Source organism: Acomys russatus, chromosome 11 (assembly GCF_903995435.1).
Source record: "Acomys russatus chromosome 11, mAcoRus1.1, whole genome shotgun sequence".
Taxonomy (NCBI): Eukaryota; Metazoa; Chordata; class Mammalia; order Rodentia; family Muridae; genus Acomys; species Acomys russatus.
Genome location: NC_067147.1, coordinates 54,448,436 through 54,463,119, shown reverse-complemented (window position 1 = coordinate 54,463,119; position 14,684 = coordinate 54,448,436). Strand labels below are relative to the sequence as shown.

The 14,684-nt window shown below is 54.0% G+C and overlaps 3 protein-coding genes and 1 long non-coding RNA gene across 7 annotated transcripts in view; 2 read left to right on the top strand and 2 right to left on the bottom strand.

Moving 5' to 3' along the window:
- Nucleotides 1-2,135, bottom strand: part of LOC127195780 (uncharacterized) — an 84,801-nt gene extending 82,666 nt beyond the window's left edge. The window contains exon 1 of the long non-coding RNA XR_007831398.1: nucleotides 1,996-2,135. This is a non-coding gene — a long non-coding RNA (uncharacterized LOC127195780). The remainder of the gene's footprint in view (nucleotides 1-1,995) is intronic.
- Nucleotides 1-13,556, bottom strand: part of Tspear (thrombospondin type laminin G domain and EAR repeats) — a 202,653-nt gene extending 189,097 nt beyond the window's left edge. Inside the window, exon 1 of the mRNA XM_051153298.1 lies at nucleotides 13,015-13,556. Within this exon, the coding sequence (XP_051009255.1) occupies nucleotides 13,015-13,099 (85 nt within the window). The 5' untranslated portion in view covers nucleotides 13,100-13,556. The remainder of the gene's footprint in view (nucleotides 1-13,014) is intronic.
- LOC127195760 (keratin-associated protein 10-3-like) lies at nucleotides 1,365-2,191 on the top strand. Of its 2 annotated transcripts, none has more exons than XM_051153318.1 (2): nucleotides 1,365-1,497; nucleotides 1,570-2,191. In XM_051153318.1, the coding sequence occupies exons 1-2, from the start codon at nucleotides 1,392-1,394 to the stop codon at nucleotides 2,145-2,147; spliced, it is 684 nt and encodes a 227-aa protein (XP_051009275.1). In that variant the 5' UTR covers nucleotides 1,365-1,391; the 3' UTR covers nucleotides 2,148-2,191. The 2 variants fall into 2 exon arrangements, with proteins under 2 accessions (XP_051009275.1, XP_051009276.1); XM_051153319.1 differs by having other exon boundaries at nucleotides 1,365-1,750; nucleotides 1,844-2,191.
- LOC127195752 (keratin-associated protein 10-4-like) lies at nucleotides 9,103-10,193 on the top strand. 3 transcript variants are annotated; one of them, XM_051153299.1, is made up of 2 exons: nucleotides 9,103-9,288; nucleotides 9,325-10,193. In XM_051153299.1, the coding sequence occupies exons 1-2, from the start codon at nucleotides 9,143-9,145 to the stop codon at nucleotides 9,959-9,961; spliced, it is 783 nt and encodes a 260-aa protein (XP_051009256.1). In that variant the 5' UTR covers nucleotides 9,103-9,142; the 3' UTR covers nucleotides 9,962-10,193. The 3 variants fall into 3 exon arrangements, with proteins under 3 accessions (XP_051009256.1, XP_051009258.1, XP_051009257.1); XM_051153301.1 differs by having other exon boundaries at nucleotides 9,103-9,499; nucleotides 9,596-10,193; XM_051153300.1 differs by having other exon boundaries at nucleotides 9,103-9,535; nucleotides 9,626-10,193.
- Nucleotides 13,557-14,684: the final 1,128 nt, after the last annotated feature.

The window sequence follows — 14,684 nt, the reverse complement described above, 5'->3', positions numbered from 1 at the left end:
GATGGCTCAGAGGTTAAGCATACTGACTGCTCTTCTGGAGGTCCTGAGTTCAATTTCCAGCAACCACATGGTAGCTCACAACCATCTATAATGTGGTCTGATGCCCTCTTCTGGCCTGCAGGTGTACATGCAGGCCGAGCATAGTAAATAAATAAATCTTTTTGTAAAATACTTCCATAATAATAATTAGCCTAATAATAAATATTTATTAGGCCCTACTTCTAAATTAAGCACAATGCAGCACCCCCACATGAGGACCGAGAGTTCAAACCATGAGCCTGTGGGGAACATTTCGTATTCAGGCCATACCACTGGATCTCCTCCAAGTTCTCAGGCAGAGCTCAGACCCCTCCTAGCATGATCACCCAAAGCCCCAGAAGCACAACTAAAAGGCGGTAAGACATCTTAAACACAGCTCAACTCCCAGCAGGAATCCTTCTGCATCTGAGAACGCAGCCAAGCTCCAACATCCCTTCCCAACGACTTTCTCCAGAGCAAAGTCCCTGCTTGCTTCATCTCCTACATCTAGCCCCACCCCCCAAGTACTCAGTCCTGGGAGGACAAGTAACAACTCTCCCTCACCCACCCTACCCCAAGCAGCTCTACCAAACCTTTCACCTCCAGCTGAGCTGCCCCGAGTTCTATGGGAGGGGCTATAGGTCATGAGCGCTTGAGTGATGGGTGTCCTGGCCCCACCCACACTCCACTAGGGGACCAATAGAGTCAAGCTGCATTTCTAGTCTGTTTTATCTTCGGAGCAGAATGACAGATAGGAACACAGGACATGAGTAACCACACCCAGGTGCCTGAGCTGCCTGATACAGGCCCTGCTGTAAGCTTTTGTTTGCGTCTCAGTTTCCCCATCTGGGAACGATGAAAACATCCCCCTCCCAAGGACACAGGGAGTAGTTGAGTTAATATTTATAGACTACCTTAGAATAATTCCTAGGCCAAAGCAAGACCTATTATTACTAGTACTGCTGATAAGGAAAACAAACACAGCTCTCTGAGTGTCATCCCTAAACAAAGAGGACATAAAATAAGGTTAAAATATGCTGACTCAATCGAGGACTGAAGCTGAGTCTCGAGAGACAGGCGCAGACAACAGGAAGCTGGCCCTCCCTGGAGAAGAAATAACACAGGCCCCTGCCTTGTCCAAGCAGCTCTACCAGACCTTTTCAGCTCCAGCCACTCAGAGGTCTGTGGGCGGAGCTACAGGTCACGCCCACTTAATTGATAGGCATCCTTAGAACTACCTAAACACCAACAAGGAACTGTAGCTGGGGCAACACAAACACACACACACACCCTTGAGAGATATATAAGTGGCACCCAGCACCTCACTCACTCACTCACACCCTCTCATCTCGCCTGCTGCCCTCCAGTCACCCATGGCCACCTCCACCATGTCTGTCTGCTCTGAACCCTGCACTGAGTCGTCCTGGCAGATAGAGGACTGCCCAGAGAGCTGCTGTGAGCCTAGCTGCTGTGCCCCCAGCTGCTGCCAGCCCAGCTGCTGTGTCCCCACCTGTGCTCCCAGCTGCTGTGGCCCCAGCTGTTGTGCCCCAGCCCCCTGTCTGACCCTCCTCTGCTCCCCAGTGAGCCCCTGCTGCCAGTCTGGCTGCTGCACACCCTCATGCTGCCAATCTTCATGCTGCCAGCCAGCATGCTGCACCTGCTCCCCCTGCCAGCAGTCCTGCGGTGTGACTCTTTGCTGCAAGCCTGTCTGCTGCACACCTGTCTGCTGTGGATCCTCCTCATGCTGCCAGCAGTCTAGCTGCCAGTCTGCTTGCTGCCAACCCTCATGCTGTCAATCCTCCTGCTGTGTTCCTCTCTGCTGCACACCTGTCTGCTGCAAGCCTGTCTGCTGCACGCCTGTCTGCTCTGGATCCTCCTCTTGCTGCCAGCCATCCTGCTGTGCACCTGTCTGCTGCAAGCCTATCTGCTGCAAGCCCTGTTCCAGCATGTCCCTGCTCTGCCGCCCTGTGTGCAGACCCGCCTGCTGTGTGCCCACCTCCTCCTGCTGTGCCTCCTCCTGCCAGCCCAGCTGCTGCCGCCCAGCCTCCTCCTGTGTGTCCCTGCTGTGCCGCCCTGCCTGCTCCCGCCAGGCCTGCTGTGGCCTCTCCTCAGGCCAGAAGTCCTGCTGATGATGGATCCATCACCTGGGGGTCCCTCACCTCTCCCCCTAGTCTCTACACTGCCTCACGTGAAGGCCTTGCCTTAGCTTGAGTGTCTTCCATCAACCAACAGTGGCTTGTTCTCAGCCACTACCCAACCTGAGGTCCTGGTCACAAGTCTGGAAACCTTTCTGCACATTCCTGTCATCAGTGGGCTTCTCGATGGGAAACTGCCAGGTGCCCTCCAACTGGAAGCCTCCTCAGAACTCTAAAAATAAACACTTTGACCTCAGCCATGCCTTCCTCTTCCTCTCTGAGTTCTAGTAGAACCAGCATCAGGTTCTGATGAGAGGGCAGGAAGCAGTGCCTCCTGTGATGTTTACCCTCTCCAGCTTGCCCGGGGCCACCAGTCACACACTTGTGATAGAGGGTCTCAGATATAGGCAGCCCCTGCTCACCCTTCCAGGCCAGCCTCTTTCCCAGGAGCCATTTGACAAGGACAAGCGGCAGACCCTCAGGGTGGGTGACGGTGTGTCTGATATTAAATGTCTGCTACCAGCTAGGAATTCCCTGATTGGACCATTGGGTACAGCTGCTAAGAACCTGGTTCCCCAGAGGAGAAAGCAAGTTCCGTCCCACACAAGAGAAAGCAGGCAGCCCAGTCTGTGCTAGGAGAAGTCAGAGCCCAGGGCCCAATACAGGCCCTCTCATCTCGCCATATTCCAGAAGGCTAGCTACCTCTTCGGCTGAGACTGCAAACAACCCGCAGGCTTTCAATATAAGCAGAGCTGGCTGCTTTCTCTAGGCCCAGCAGCTGCTTTCCTTACATTCCTCTCCCTGTTGCCATGCCTGCGCCCCCACACCTCCATCCTTCCCTGAACCTCCCACCTACTGTACCCTCACTCCCCCTCCTGTCTGTTGACTTGTCCCTGCTAGAGGAACTCGGAGCAAAAGGCCTCCAGGGCACACAGCCTACCTGCCTCTCCTGCTCCGTCGCTTGCATTTCCCACACAGCCTTCATCCTGGTTGCTGTGGCCTGCCAACTCTGCACTCTCCTTCTTGCAGCTCCTCTTCAGGGCTAAGCCACACTCCCCCTCCAGAGTGAGGGCCTGGAGGCCAAGCCAGATGTCCTACCTTCCATTTCCAAGATCAGAGTGGGAAATGCAGATGGAGCAATGGCGGTCAGATTGTGCTATTCTGACTGACTCCAGGCTGTGTAGCAGCGGTGCACGGGCTGGACGGGTCCCTGGGTCCCTGGCACTTCACCAGCAGCTTTTGGCCCCATAGTGAGAGCCAACTCCAAGACAGGAGGATTCTGCAACTTGTTGCACACATTAACACCAAGAGCTGTCACCGACCGATGACTTACTCCTGTGTCTTAGTTAGGGTTTTATTGCTGTGAAGAGACACCATGGCCATGGCAACTCTTATAAAAGGAAAACATTTCACTGGGGCTAGCTCACAGTCTCAGAGGTTCAGTCCATTATCATCATGGCGGGAAACATGGCGTCGTGCAGGCAGACATGGTGCTGAAGGAGCAAACGTGCTCCATCTTAAGCCCCAGGCAGCTGAAGGAGACTGTGTACCGCATTGGGCATAGCTTGAGCATAGGAGACCTCAAACCCTGCCCCCACAGTGACACACTTCCTTTAACAAGGCCACACCTCCTAATAGCACCACTCCCATTGGGCCGAGTATTCCAAGCACCTGAGTCTTGGTGGTGGGGGAGGAGGGGGGGAGGAGCATTCCTAATCAAACCACCACAGAAACAGGTCCCCGTGAACTTGTCAGAGTGGGTTGGGAACACATGAGCGCATAGGCCTATTAAAATCACATCAGAAACACCTGGCCCGAGAGCTCGTCAAACACCCCAGACCGAGGTGCGCCTTCAACTCATGCCTTGGAGACGCAAACCCCTGGTACTCACCCACTGGCTTCTCATCAAACCATGTGACGTGTGTCAAGGGACAACCGGAGAATGCCCAGCTGTCCCCGAGGCTTCCGCTCCCTTAGTCACCACTGCTGATGTGACCCACAAATTGCTGTCTGTCCACCCATCCATTTATCTGCCTGGCCCTGTTCCTGGATCTCACCTGCAGGGTTTTCACCTCCCCTCTGCAGCTCAGCACGCCTCCAGCATCTCTCGCCAGGTTGTTGATGTCATAGTTAACTGCCTCAGCTGCTCTGCCACGGCCTCCTGTGAGGCCGGTGTGAAGTTCTCAGACTCTGCTGAAGTATCTTCAACTCTATGGAGCCATCCTGTAACCTACACGTGTGTGCGCGTGCACGCACGTGTGCTTGAATGTGTGTGCGTGCATGCACTTGTGAGTGTGTGTGTGTTACTGTGAATTGTGTAATGTGTAGTCTGGTAATTAACATTATGATTAAGACATTCAGAATTCACCTTGCTGTCACTATGACTGAAATGCCTGACAGAGACAAGTGAAGGGAGAAAGGGCTTGCTCTAAGAGCTCAGTCCAGGGCAGGGAAGGCAAGCAGGCAGCTCATTTCACAGACTAGGAGTATGTGGCATGTGGAATTAGCTTTCCACATCATGGACCAGGAAACAGAAAGACAGGAAGGTCAGGCCAGCAACAGCCAATGGCCTCAAATGGCCTACTTCTGTCATCTATGCACTTCCTTCCAAAGTCTCCAGAGCATCCCAAAACAGCACCAGCTGGGAGCAAAGACTTCAAACCCTGAGCCTGAGGCACACTTCAGAGTCGAGTTGATCCGTGACTGTCATGTGACCACAGGGACAGTAGTGGGCCTGGCACACCCTGAGAAGCACTTGGCATGTCTTATCCACACGATCCTCAGACAACACCAACAGGGGCATACAGAGTGACCCATCCCTTAGAAGAAGAAGCAGAGGTCTGCCAAGCAGAATTAGGACACAACTGTACAGGCAGACACGAGAGATGAAAGCCTGGGGACAGAAAGCAATCAGACTAATTCTGAAGAGGTCCATGTGCCAACTGACCTCTGGAACTAGAGAATATGGCCTCAGGGGAGAAAGGGATGTTGCAGGGTACCTCAAAAGTGCTGTAAGAATCCTGAGATCGGGGGGGGGGGGGCCCACTTGTCCACACACTGGTTCTGGGAAGGAAGATAGCAAGCTCTCACATTAAAAGAAAGCAACACAGGCACCTGAACCACGAACACCTAACCAGGAAAGAGGCAGGCAGAGTGACCCGGAGCACAGCCACATGTGGTAGGCAGCCACGTGTGGAGTGCAGTGCCACGTGACCCTATCAGCTAAGGGGCCACTAGCCTCACAGGGATTGCTGGAGGCTGGGAGCACACTTGCTTTCTGTTCCACCATATGTCAGGGTTCATGAGATGCTCATACACACAACCAACCATGGGCAGCTTTCCAGGACGTTATCTTCATCCCTCCCAGCTGTTAAAAGCTATTTGAGATAACACTCAGCAACAAAAGGATATAAGCCCCACTCTCCCCATGAGGCAGAGGGCTCTGGCGACCGGAAGACCTGCTCTCACATTTCAAGGCCCACAGCAGTCCTGGCTCCTCATCAGGGCTGTCCTACTTCCCACATCTGAGTTGACAGTGGCTGTTGTGCCCATATGCCCTCCTGTGATGCCAACACCACCATTAGAGCTAGGCTGCCTACACCAGAGGAAACTGCCCCAGGGAGGACTTTAAGTTCCCTAGGGAGGACCTTACTGCCCCAGGGAGAAGCTCATTGACCTAGGGAGGAGCTCACTGCCCCAGTGTAGACCTGACTTCGGGGTGTGACTTTCCCCTCTCCTCCTCTGGGGTCCAGTCAGTCTGAGTAAACCATGAGGAGTTGTCACAATAGGCTACAGTCACCCTGTCAATCCCCAGCCATAAACAAACACATAAGGCCTGCAGTTGCTGCTTTAGTTGGACTTAATTGCTGAGATGACTCTTGTGTGGGAATAACTTGTGGGGCAGGGTACTTCTGAATGGCCTGGGAAGGCAGCTCATTGGTCAAGTGCTTCCCTTGTGAGTATGAATGAGTTTCACTCCCAGAACCCACATGCAACACACATGTGAAATGCACGCGCACACACACACACACACACACACACACACGCACGCACATGCACACACAACTTCAAAACAACTAATAAATCCAAATTGCCTAGAGAGATAATGTGTGTTCCTCTACAGACAGGTCAGACACAGATGCTGTAAAGAAGAAATGGGCCATGTTTACTAGAGGGCAGAACACTTGTGACAGCCAGTTTCACTGTATTAGGCTTCCTGTTTGTCCCTAAATCTCAGCAGTGCATCTCATAAGCCACCCCAAAATCTCATTTACAGATGGACGGGAAGAGAAAAGAAGCCAGGTTGTGTATCGTACCTAATTTTTAAAGTTTGCTTAAATGTTATGGTTTGCTCGGTCTTTAAACCCTGTACACTACAGGCAAGTAATAAAGTTTCGGGACTGAGGGTTGGAGAGCAGCCCTCTGGATGAGGTGATTGCTGCTTAAACATGAGGACCTGGGTTCAATCCCCATAACCTGCGTTTATAAAATCCTGACACTGGGAAGGTAACACCAGGCAGATCCTTAGAGCTCCCCAACCAGTCAACCTAATTCAGTGAGCCGCAGGCCAAAGAGAGAGACCTTGTATTCAAAACAAAAACAAAACAAAATACAGTGGATGTCACATGAGGAGCCACACCTAGGGTGGTCTCACACACACACACACACACACACACACACACACACACACACGCTCACATATGCACTCACACACAAGCTTACACACATGCTCACACGCACTCACACATGTGTTCACACACAAGCTTACACACACATATGCTTACACACATACATGTTCACACACACTCACACACACAAGCTTTCACACACTCACACATGCTCACACACAAGCTTTCACACACTCACACATGCTCACACACAAGCTTACATTCACAATGCTCACACACATGCTCACACACTTACACACACATGCTCACACACATACATGCTCTCACACACACAAGCTTACACACACACAAGCTTATACACACACATGCTCACACACACTCACACATGTTCACACACAAGCTTACACACACATATGCTCACACACACATACGCTCACACAGATGCTCACACACAAGCTTACATGCACACACACAGAGGCATGCACAGGCATGTATACACAAAGAAAGCCACAGGATCATATATACAGCCATTATGTGGACACCTGCAGGAACTCTCTGGGGACGCTCACAATGCCCAACGCCTCTGCCTAAATGATGCATCAACACTTTACTCTGGCTCATCCTGAGCTGCTTTTTTTGTGCTGGTGTGGAGAATCAGGCTTTACTCAACTGGAAGTCTCTAAAATGGAAGGCAACGAGTCAGCAGCTGGTGGCTGAGCTGGCCCCAAGGTCTCAGAGGCATCACAAGTTCCTAGACTCAGTCTCTGGCCAGCTCTGTTTCTAGTCCTGAGGTGAGAACCCTGGTCCCACACACGCTGACAGTGGCGAATGGCATCTCACCTCATAGTTGCCAGGAGTGGGGAGGGGAGAGTTGGAAGGAAAGAGAGATGAGAAGCAACGCACCTTTCATTGGTCCGCTTGGACCCCACAGCAGACACCCTCCGCCAGCACCATCTGCTGGGAACCACGCCTCTTTGGAGGGATGCTTCATATTGAAAACACAGCCGTCATGAGGACCGGTTCCACACATGCGTCTAATGACAGAACCCTGGCAGGACCACAGCTCATGCGAAGATACACATACCTCACACAGAACACCTGTGTTAAAGCCATCAGCCCAGGGGTTTCCCTTTCCAACCTGGTTTTACCCTGGTTAGCTGGTTTCCTCAACCTCCCCAATGTACAATGCATGGCAGATCACGTGGTCCCCGGTGACTTGCCGTCCCTGCTGCAGGCCTAGGATTCCAAGACCCCTGTAGAGGAGGGCCCTCAGAGAACACCTGAACTCTCCCTTCCATTAGCGACTGTGGCCATTGAGATCAGTTCCACCCGTAGTTCTCTGGGGGAGGCTGAGAGTGGGGCACTGGACAGAACTCTGGGGGACCATGCAGTGGGTTACAAGGAGTTCTCAAGGATGAGGAGAGACACAGGGGGCGCCACAAGTTCAAGGGCAGCCGGGCACTGCTCTCTTGCCTCACCTTTATAGCATTGCTGGCCGGTGGTGGCGCACGCCTTTAATCTCAGCACTTGGGAGACAGAGGCAGGTGGATCGCTGTGAGTTCGAGGCCAGCCTGGTCTACAAAGGGAGTCCAGGGCAGTCAAGGCTACACGGAGAGACCCTGTCTCAAAAAACAAAGACAACAACAACAAAAAAAAAACAAAAAAAAAAAAGGAAAAAAAAACTTCAGCATAACCATGGCACCTCACAGCTAGAGTCAGGCATGTTGACAGCAGTTAGTGACAGAAGAGACGTCCCCTGGTGAGATAGCTCCTTCTTAGGCACAGGCCCACCCCAGGCTTTCTTCACCCTTGACCACCAAGGCAAGAGCAGCAATGGGCAGAGGGATAGCCACAAGCCACTGAGTCCCCAGCGTGAGTACCTCCATCCAGGCCAAGATGAGAGAAGGAAAGCCCACCACAGTCACTGGCATCAGCTCCACCCTCACCAACAAGGACTCGATGGCAAACTTAGAAAGGGGACAGACGTGGCTAGTTCAGGGCACTATAACAGTTGGACATTTCAGAAGCACAGATCCCACTACCTACCCAAGGAGCCCAGGCCAACCCCCTGACCACTGCTGTCTCCCCACATGGATCCTGTCCCCATCGGTAGAGCTGGCCAAGCTGCCAGGCTCAGCACAACACGCAGCCAGTACATTTACAAGCAGAGTGGCATCTTCCGGCTGACAATTGCTCTCCAGGAACAAGTTCCAAACACTAACAAGGAAGGAGTTGCTGTGAAGAGCCGCTGGTGCCAACAACACACTGTGAGTAGAGTATAAAAGTTGGCAGCCAGCTTCTCACACTCACACACTCACACTCACACTCACACACTTACAGCTCCTACCAGACCTCCCCACCATGGCCACCTCCACCATGTCCATCTGCTCCAGTGACCTGAGCTACGACAGCCGGGTCTGCCTGCCTGGTTCCTGTGATTCTTGTATTGACTCCTCCTGGCAGGTGGATGACTGCCCAGAGAGCTGCTGTGCCCCCAGTTGCTGCCAGTCTAGCTGCTGTGCCCCCAGCTGCTGCCAGCCCAGCTGCTGTGCCCCCACCTGCTGTGGCCCCGCCTCCTGTATGACCCTCATCTGTTCCCCAGTGAGCTGTGTGTCCAGCCCCTGCTGCCAATCTGGCTGCTGCACACCTTCATGCTGCCAATCTTCATGCTGCCAGCCAGCGTGCTGCACCTGCTCCCCCTGCCAGCAGTCCTGCGGTGTGACTCTTTGCTGCAAGCCTGTCTGCTGCACGCCTGTCTGCTGTGGATCCTCCTCATGCTGCCAGCAGTCTAGCTGCCAGTCCTCTTGCTGCCAGCCATCCTCCTGTGCGGCTGTCTGCTGCAAGCCTGTCTGCTGCACGCCTGTCTGTTGCACACCTGTCTGCTGCAAGCCTGTCTGCTGCACACCCGTCTGCTCTGGATCCTCCTCATGCTGCCAGCCACCCTGCTGTGCACCTGTCTGCTGCAAGCCTGTCTGCTGCAAGCCCTGCTCCAGCATGTCCCTGTTCTGTCGCCCTGTGTGCAGACCTGCCTGCTGTGTGCCCACCTCCTCCTGCTGTGCCTCCTCCTGCCAGCCCAGCTGCTGCCGCTCAACCTCCTCCTGTGTGTCCCTGCTCTGCCACCCTGCCTGCTCCCGCCAGGCCTCCTGTGGCCTCTCCTCAGGCCAGAAGTCCAGCTGCTGATGGGTCTATCCTGCAAATGGGGAAGGGGCCACAGCTTATCTCCTTCCTTGACTCACAGTGACCTGTAGGGAAGTATCAGCTTTGGCACAGCTCCACAATGCCACACCCCAACAGCCGGCGCCCGCTCCCCACCTGCAGCTCTCCATAAAGGCCTTACAGCACTCCCACCACCCCAACATGCCTCTGCTTTTTCCCAATGCATGTCTTTCCCTGACATTAATAAACCTCTATTCCTGGCCTTTGAGTGTCCCTCCTCCTGCCTTATGTAAGGGTCAAGGATGTCATAGAAGCATTTCCAGGTGAGCCCAGGACTTGAACTGTCTCACCTTTGCCTGGAGTTGCCAGGAAATTGTGGCAGGTGGCTGGCAGCTGGATTGGTCCCTGGCAAGAGAGCCCTGCCTCCTCAAGTCTCACCATCCCTGCTCGACTGTGAATGCTCAGGGACAGGAGGGTCAGCAGGAGTGTGTCACAGACAAAGCCCGGTGCCTCCCAAGCAGGCCATGTTCTGCTTTATTCAAATGTCCCAACCTGGAGATCTGTGTTCCCATGAAGAATACAGCCTGGATGTGGGGTGAGGGTAGCAAGGAGAAAGAAACCACAGGGCAGAGACTTCTTAATCTACCTTCTAGGGTCTGGGGCTTGTACCTGCTCTACTGGGTCCCCCTTCTCCCCCTGGGCCAATCTGGAAGTCCCCCATATTTCCAGAGCCCCAAGCATACCATGTCCTCTTGGCCATAGACACATTCTGGCCTGATGTCCCTCTCCATCCTCACACCAGCATCCTCTGAGCTCTGAGCCCTACTCTGCCCATGCAGGAGACAATAGGGTGGAAGTGAGCAGGCTGTAAACCCAGACAGCTGAGAAACCTAACACCCTAGGAGCCTGTCTCTAACCCTTGACAGGCTTAGACCATGCCAAGTAGAGAGAAGGCTCCTTGGGAACTCTGTCCCTGCCCACACACCAAGCCTTCCTGCCTTCCGAGGCTGTGAAGACAGGTGGCACCCTGCCCCCACCCTCCTACTCTCTTGGGGACCCTCCTATTAATGAGAGGGTGGAGAATCAGTTCCCACTAAGAGCCAGGACACTCGTAGGCGTTCACTCACCTGGCATCTGGAATGTTCCCTCTCTATGGCTGAACCTCTGTCCCAGCCTACACTCTACAGTGTCTAAGACCTGGGGTCCCCAAGCTCCACACTTCTGGCCACCTGCTGGATAGTAAAGCCATGGGCCCTTCCCAGAAAGTCCCCAGAACATCGAATGCTAGGCACCACAGGGACAGCCACATGGATAATGACGGAGATATTTTCTACCAGACACCAGATTTGACAGTTAAGCACCACGAAGCGCATCACAGGAGCAAAGAGGGACCTCCTCAGGTCACTTCAAAAGCCAAGTGTGACCGGTGTGAATGCTCACGGAAACTTCCTCAACTCCGCCTGCTGTGACCTGCACACTGGCCACCAGTTCTGGATCCATAGTGTTTGCCCTTAGGTCTATCACAGATGCGGGTCCAGGCAGTTCAGACGCTCTGGCTTTCCACCTGCTGGGCACAGCAATGCAGGCCAGGGGAAGGCAGAATGGAGTACACACCTGTAGCCCTCATGTCCAACTGCTCAATGTCCAACACGGAGCAGAACCAGAGGGTCTTTAAACTGGGTGAACCCTTACTAACCTCCCAAGCCTCTTACACAGTTCTCTAGTATCAGCCTGTCTTGTATGCCTCCTCCCTAGTTCACCATATTTATAACTGGGTCATCTTTTAACTATTAGAAACGTACCTTCAGGGGAGAGGGGGACGGGCTTTATAAATAACCTTTATTATCACTGTGCAGGTTGGCTGTATTCCCCAGGCTCAAGGAACAGGAAAGCACATGTCTGTGACTCACCCCAGCCCCGGAAACATGGCTGTGCTCACGACTCCCAGCCAGGCCTGCACAGGGGTCCTCCTGAGGTTCACTTGCATGATCACTTGCATGGGTTGGCCCTGCATACGAGGGGGGGAAAGGCTGGCGCCCTGCTGCCATCACTGGGACCCAGGGGATTTGTGTGGTGACAATTGACTTAGCTACACATTCAAAGTCAGGTGTTGCTGTCGGAGAGCGGGGCATGGGTGGGCCGGGGGCCTCTTTTCTGCCTCAGGCCCCACAGGTGGTACTGTACCAAGCCCCAGGGCCTTCTCCCCCCACATCTCACGGTTGTTGTAATTTTCAGCCAGTCACTTCTAGATGGTTATAAATTGTACCATTCACGAGGGTCAGTTCTCCAAACCTCGATCACAGGGTCACCTCCTACCCTATCACAGAAAGCAACATCCCAGCGCATGAAGGAGACCCACACTTCCTGGCAACCAAGGAGAAAGTATGCACACAAGACCGTAGCCACCCGTCCCTGGGGTCCCCAAAACCAACTTGCAATTCCCCGGCAGGTCCAGCTATGAGATCTAACTGTCCTGTTTTTTACTCCTCTGATTGTGACGTGGTAAATAGAATCTCTTGCTAGGAGCCGTAGGGGAACATGTCCTGGTCACTAGCGATCCTAGGGGTCCCCTCTAGGGGGCCTGCGGTGAGCCTTCTGGGGGAGCTCTAGGCTGAACCCAGGTGTGGGTTGTGGGTGTGTTTGGGGCTGGGCCTGTGTTTCTCCTTCAACTGGGGACAGAGCCAGGTCCGTGGCGGCCCAGGGCTTTGCTAAGTGCAGGTTGGGTAGCGCATCTCCATGCAAGGAGCCCGAGGGCCGGGGACTTCATTCTTGAAGCAGGTGCTGGGCCTTCCCCGGCAGCCAAGCAGGTAAATACATGCGAAGCCTCGTTGGCTGCTGTTAGCTCTTTGAAACTTGAAACCCCTCCCACCTCTGGCAGCCTAGAGAGACCTTTTATTGTGACTGCCTGTGCAGCCCCCTCTACGGTATCCTCCCCTGCCCCCCATAACCGTCCAGCTCTCTAGCAGGCCAGCATCCTATCACAAGCAAGTGACCTGGCTTTAGGAAGTGGCATGTCTCCAATTGCATTTCCCTCCAACTCCACAAAATGTGTCCTACCTTGGTCCCCATGACCTTACCTGTACAGGGCTCCCAGTGCCGGGCACCCCCGCTGGGGTTACCCAGAAGCAAGAGCGCCACACACAGAGTCAGCAGGGCAGACATGAGGGGCTTGGGTCCCAAGATCCATCCAGGGGTTCCACTCGCCCGCAGAGAGGCAGCCAGCCACTCTCCTAAATTCTTTTCGACGGGCAGTCTGGGCCCCAGGTGGTCACTGTGATGAGCCCATGTTAGTATCTGCAGCAGGACAGAGGTGGCCCTGGCAGCAATGACAGCCCCTAGCTGTTCTGCCGCAGCAAAAGGCGGGTGGCCCTGGCAGGCTGGGGCTTCAGCTGCAGGCAAAGGCTTATCTCTCCACTTCCCTCCTGGGCCTACGTCCCATGTGCAGGTGACAACGGTATCAGTCTTCAGGACTGGGATTAGTCATTGGCAAAGCTCACCCTTCTGCAGGAGAGACAGAAATAGATCCTTCAGCGGAGCGCTGAAAACAAACCAGAAAAACTTAGAAAACCAGTTTTCCTTGGGTGCAGATGACGGTGTGCTGCCGCGCAGGACTCGGAGCAGGTGACCTTGGCAGACCTGCAGCTAGCGACAGGGGCAGGTGCTCTGCCAGTCCACTTCAGGCTCTCTTGGGTGATTCTCACAAAGGTCCCTGTTCTCAGCTGGCTTGGGTGTCCCCAGAAGCCCCAGCTTTCAGCAAGGGTCAGCCTTACGTCTTGCAGGAGCTCAGATCCTCTGTTCTGCGATGGGATCAGAATCCGGTCTTAGAAAAGGTGGTGACAGCTGCGGGTCTCCTGCCCCGCTGGGTCCCACACACCGTCCCCAGGAGGGCCGGCTTTGAGGAGGGCTTTTTATCTAGTGCCCAGCCCTCAGAGGGTGTGTGGGTTTGTCAACTGTTGGCTTCAGGAATTCCCCCTGTGGGGGGAGCCATCCTTAAAGAGAGCTGTTCCAGAGGAAAGGGGTTAGCGTGGCCCTGCAGAGGGTGTGTTGCCTGTGTGCTCAGTTCCCTGAGGGAGGCTCCTGGCTCAGCGGGACCCCCTTTCATAAGCCCCTAAGACACACCCGAGTTTCCCCAGCTTCAGAACAAATGTCCCAGCTCAGAACCCAGGCAGAGCCTGACACTGTGGTTGTTTGCAAATGGCAGACTCCGTGTGTGTGTGTGTGTGTGTGTGTGTGTGTGTGTGTGTGTGTGTAGCAAGTGGGAGGGGGGTGCACAAAGATGGATGGAAAAGAGAAAAAGAAGTAGGGAAAGCCCCAGCTCAGGGCTCTGGCAGTGTCTGACTCAGTGGGTGTTTCCAAGCTCAAGACCCTGTGATTAGAGAGACAGAGAGAGACAAGAGACCACAGAACAGAGAACAGACAGGAATAGATATAGCTGGGGTGGGGTGGGGGGAGGAGAGAGGGATGGGAGGGGTAAGACAGGGAGGGACAGAAAAAGAGGAAAGGGATGTCCTGCAGAGTCTGGAGAGTCCCTGTGTAGGGGACATGCAGCCTGTCCTTCCAGTATCCCTTATAAAGACCCTGATCTGCAGTTTATGTCCCAATGAACGAGGCTTGTGGCTTGTGGTGACGAGGGTATCTATAAGATGTCCTTGAAGAGGCATTTGTTATACATGACTACCTTTGCCTGGCCCAGGGGACCCTTTGGGGTAAATTCCTTCCCGCTGGGCTCAACGTGCGACACACGGAG

Coding starts and splice junctions, on each gene's coding strand:
- LOC127195760 (XM_051153318.1), top strand. CDS start 1,392: ATGGCCACCTCCACCATGTCTGTCTGCTCTGAACCCTGCACTGAGTCG. Junction 1,498..1,569: donor GCCTAGCTGCTGTGCCCCCA/GCTGCTGCCAGC, acceptor GTTGTGCCCCAG/CCCCCTGTCTGACCCTCCTC.
- LOC127195752 (XM_051153299.1), top strand. CDS start 9,143: ATGGCCACCTCCACCATGTCCATCTGCTCCAGTGACCTGAGCTACGAC. Junction 9,289..9,324: donor TGTGCCCCCAGTTGCTGCCA/GTCTAGCTGCTG, acceptor CTGCCAGCCCAG/CTGCTGTGCCCCCACCTGCT.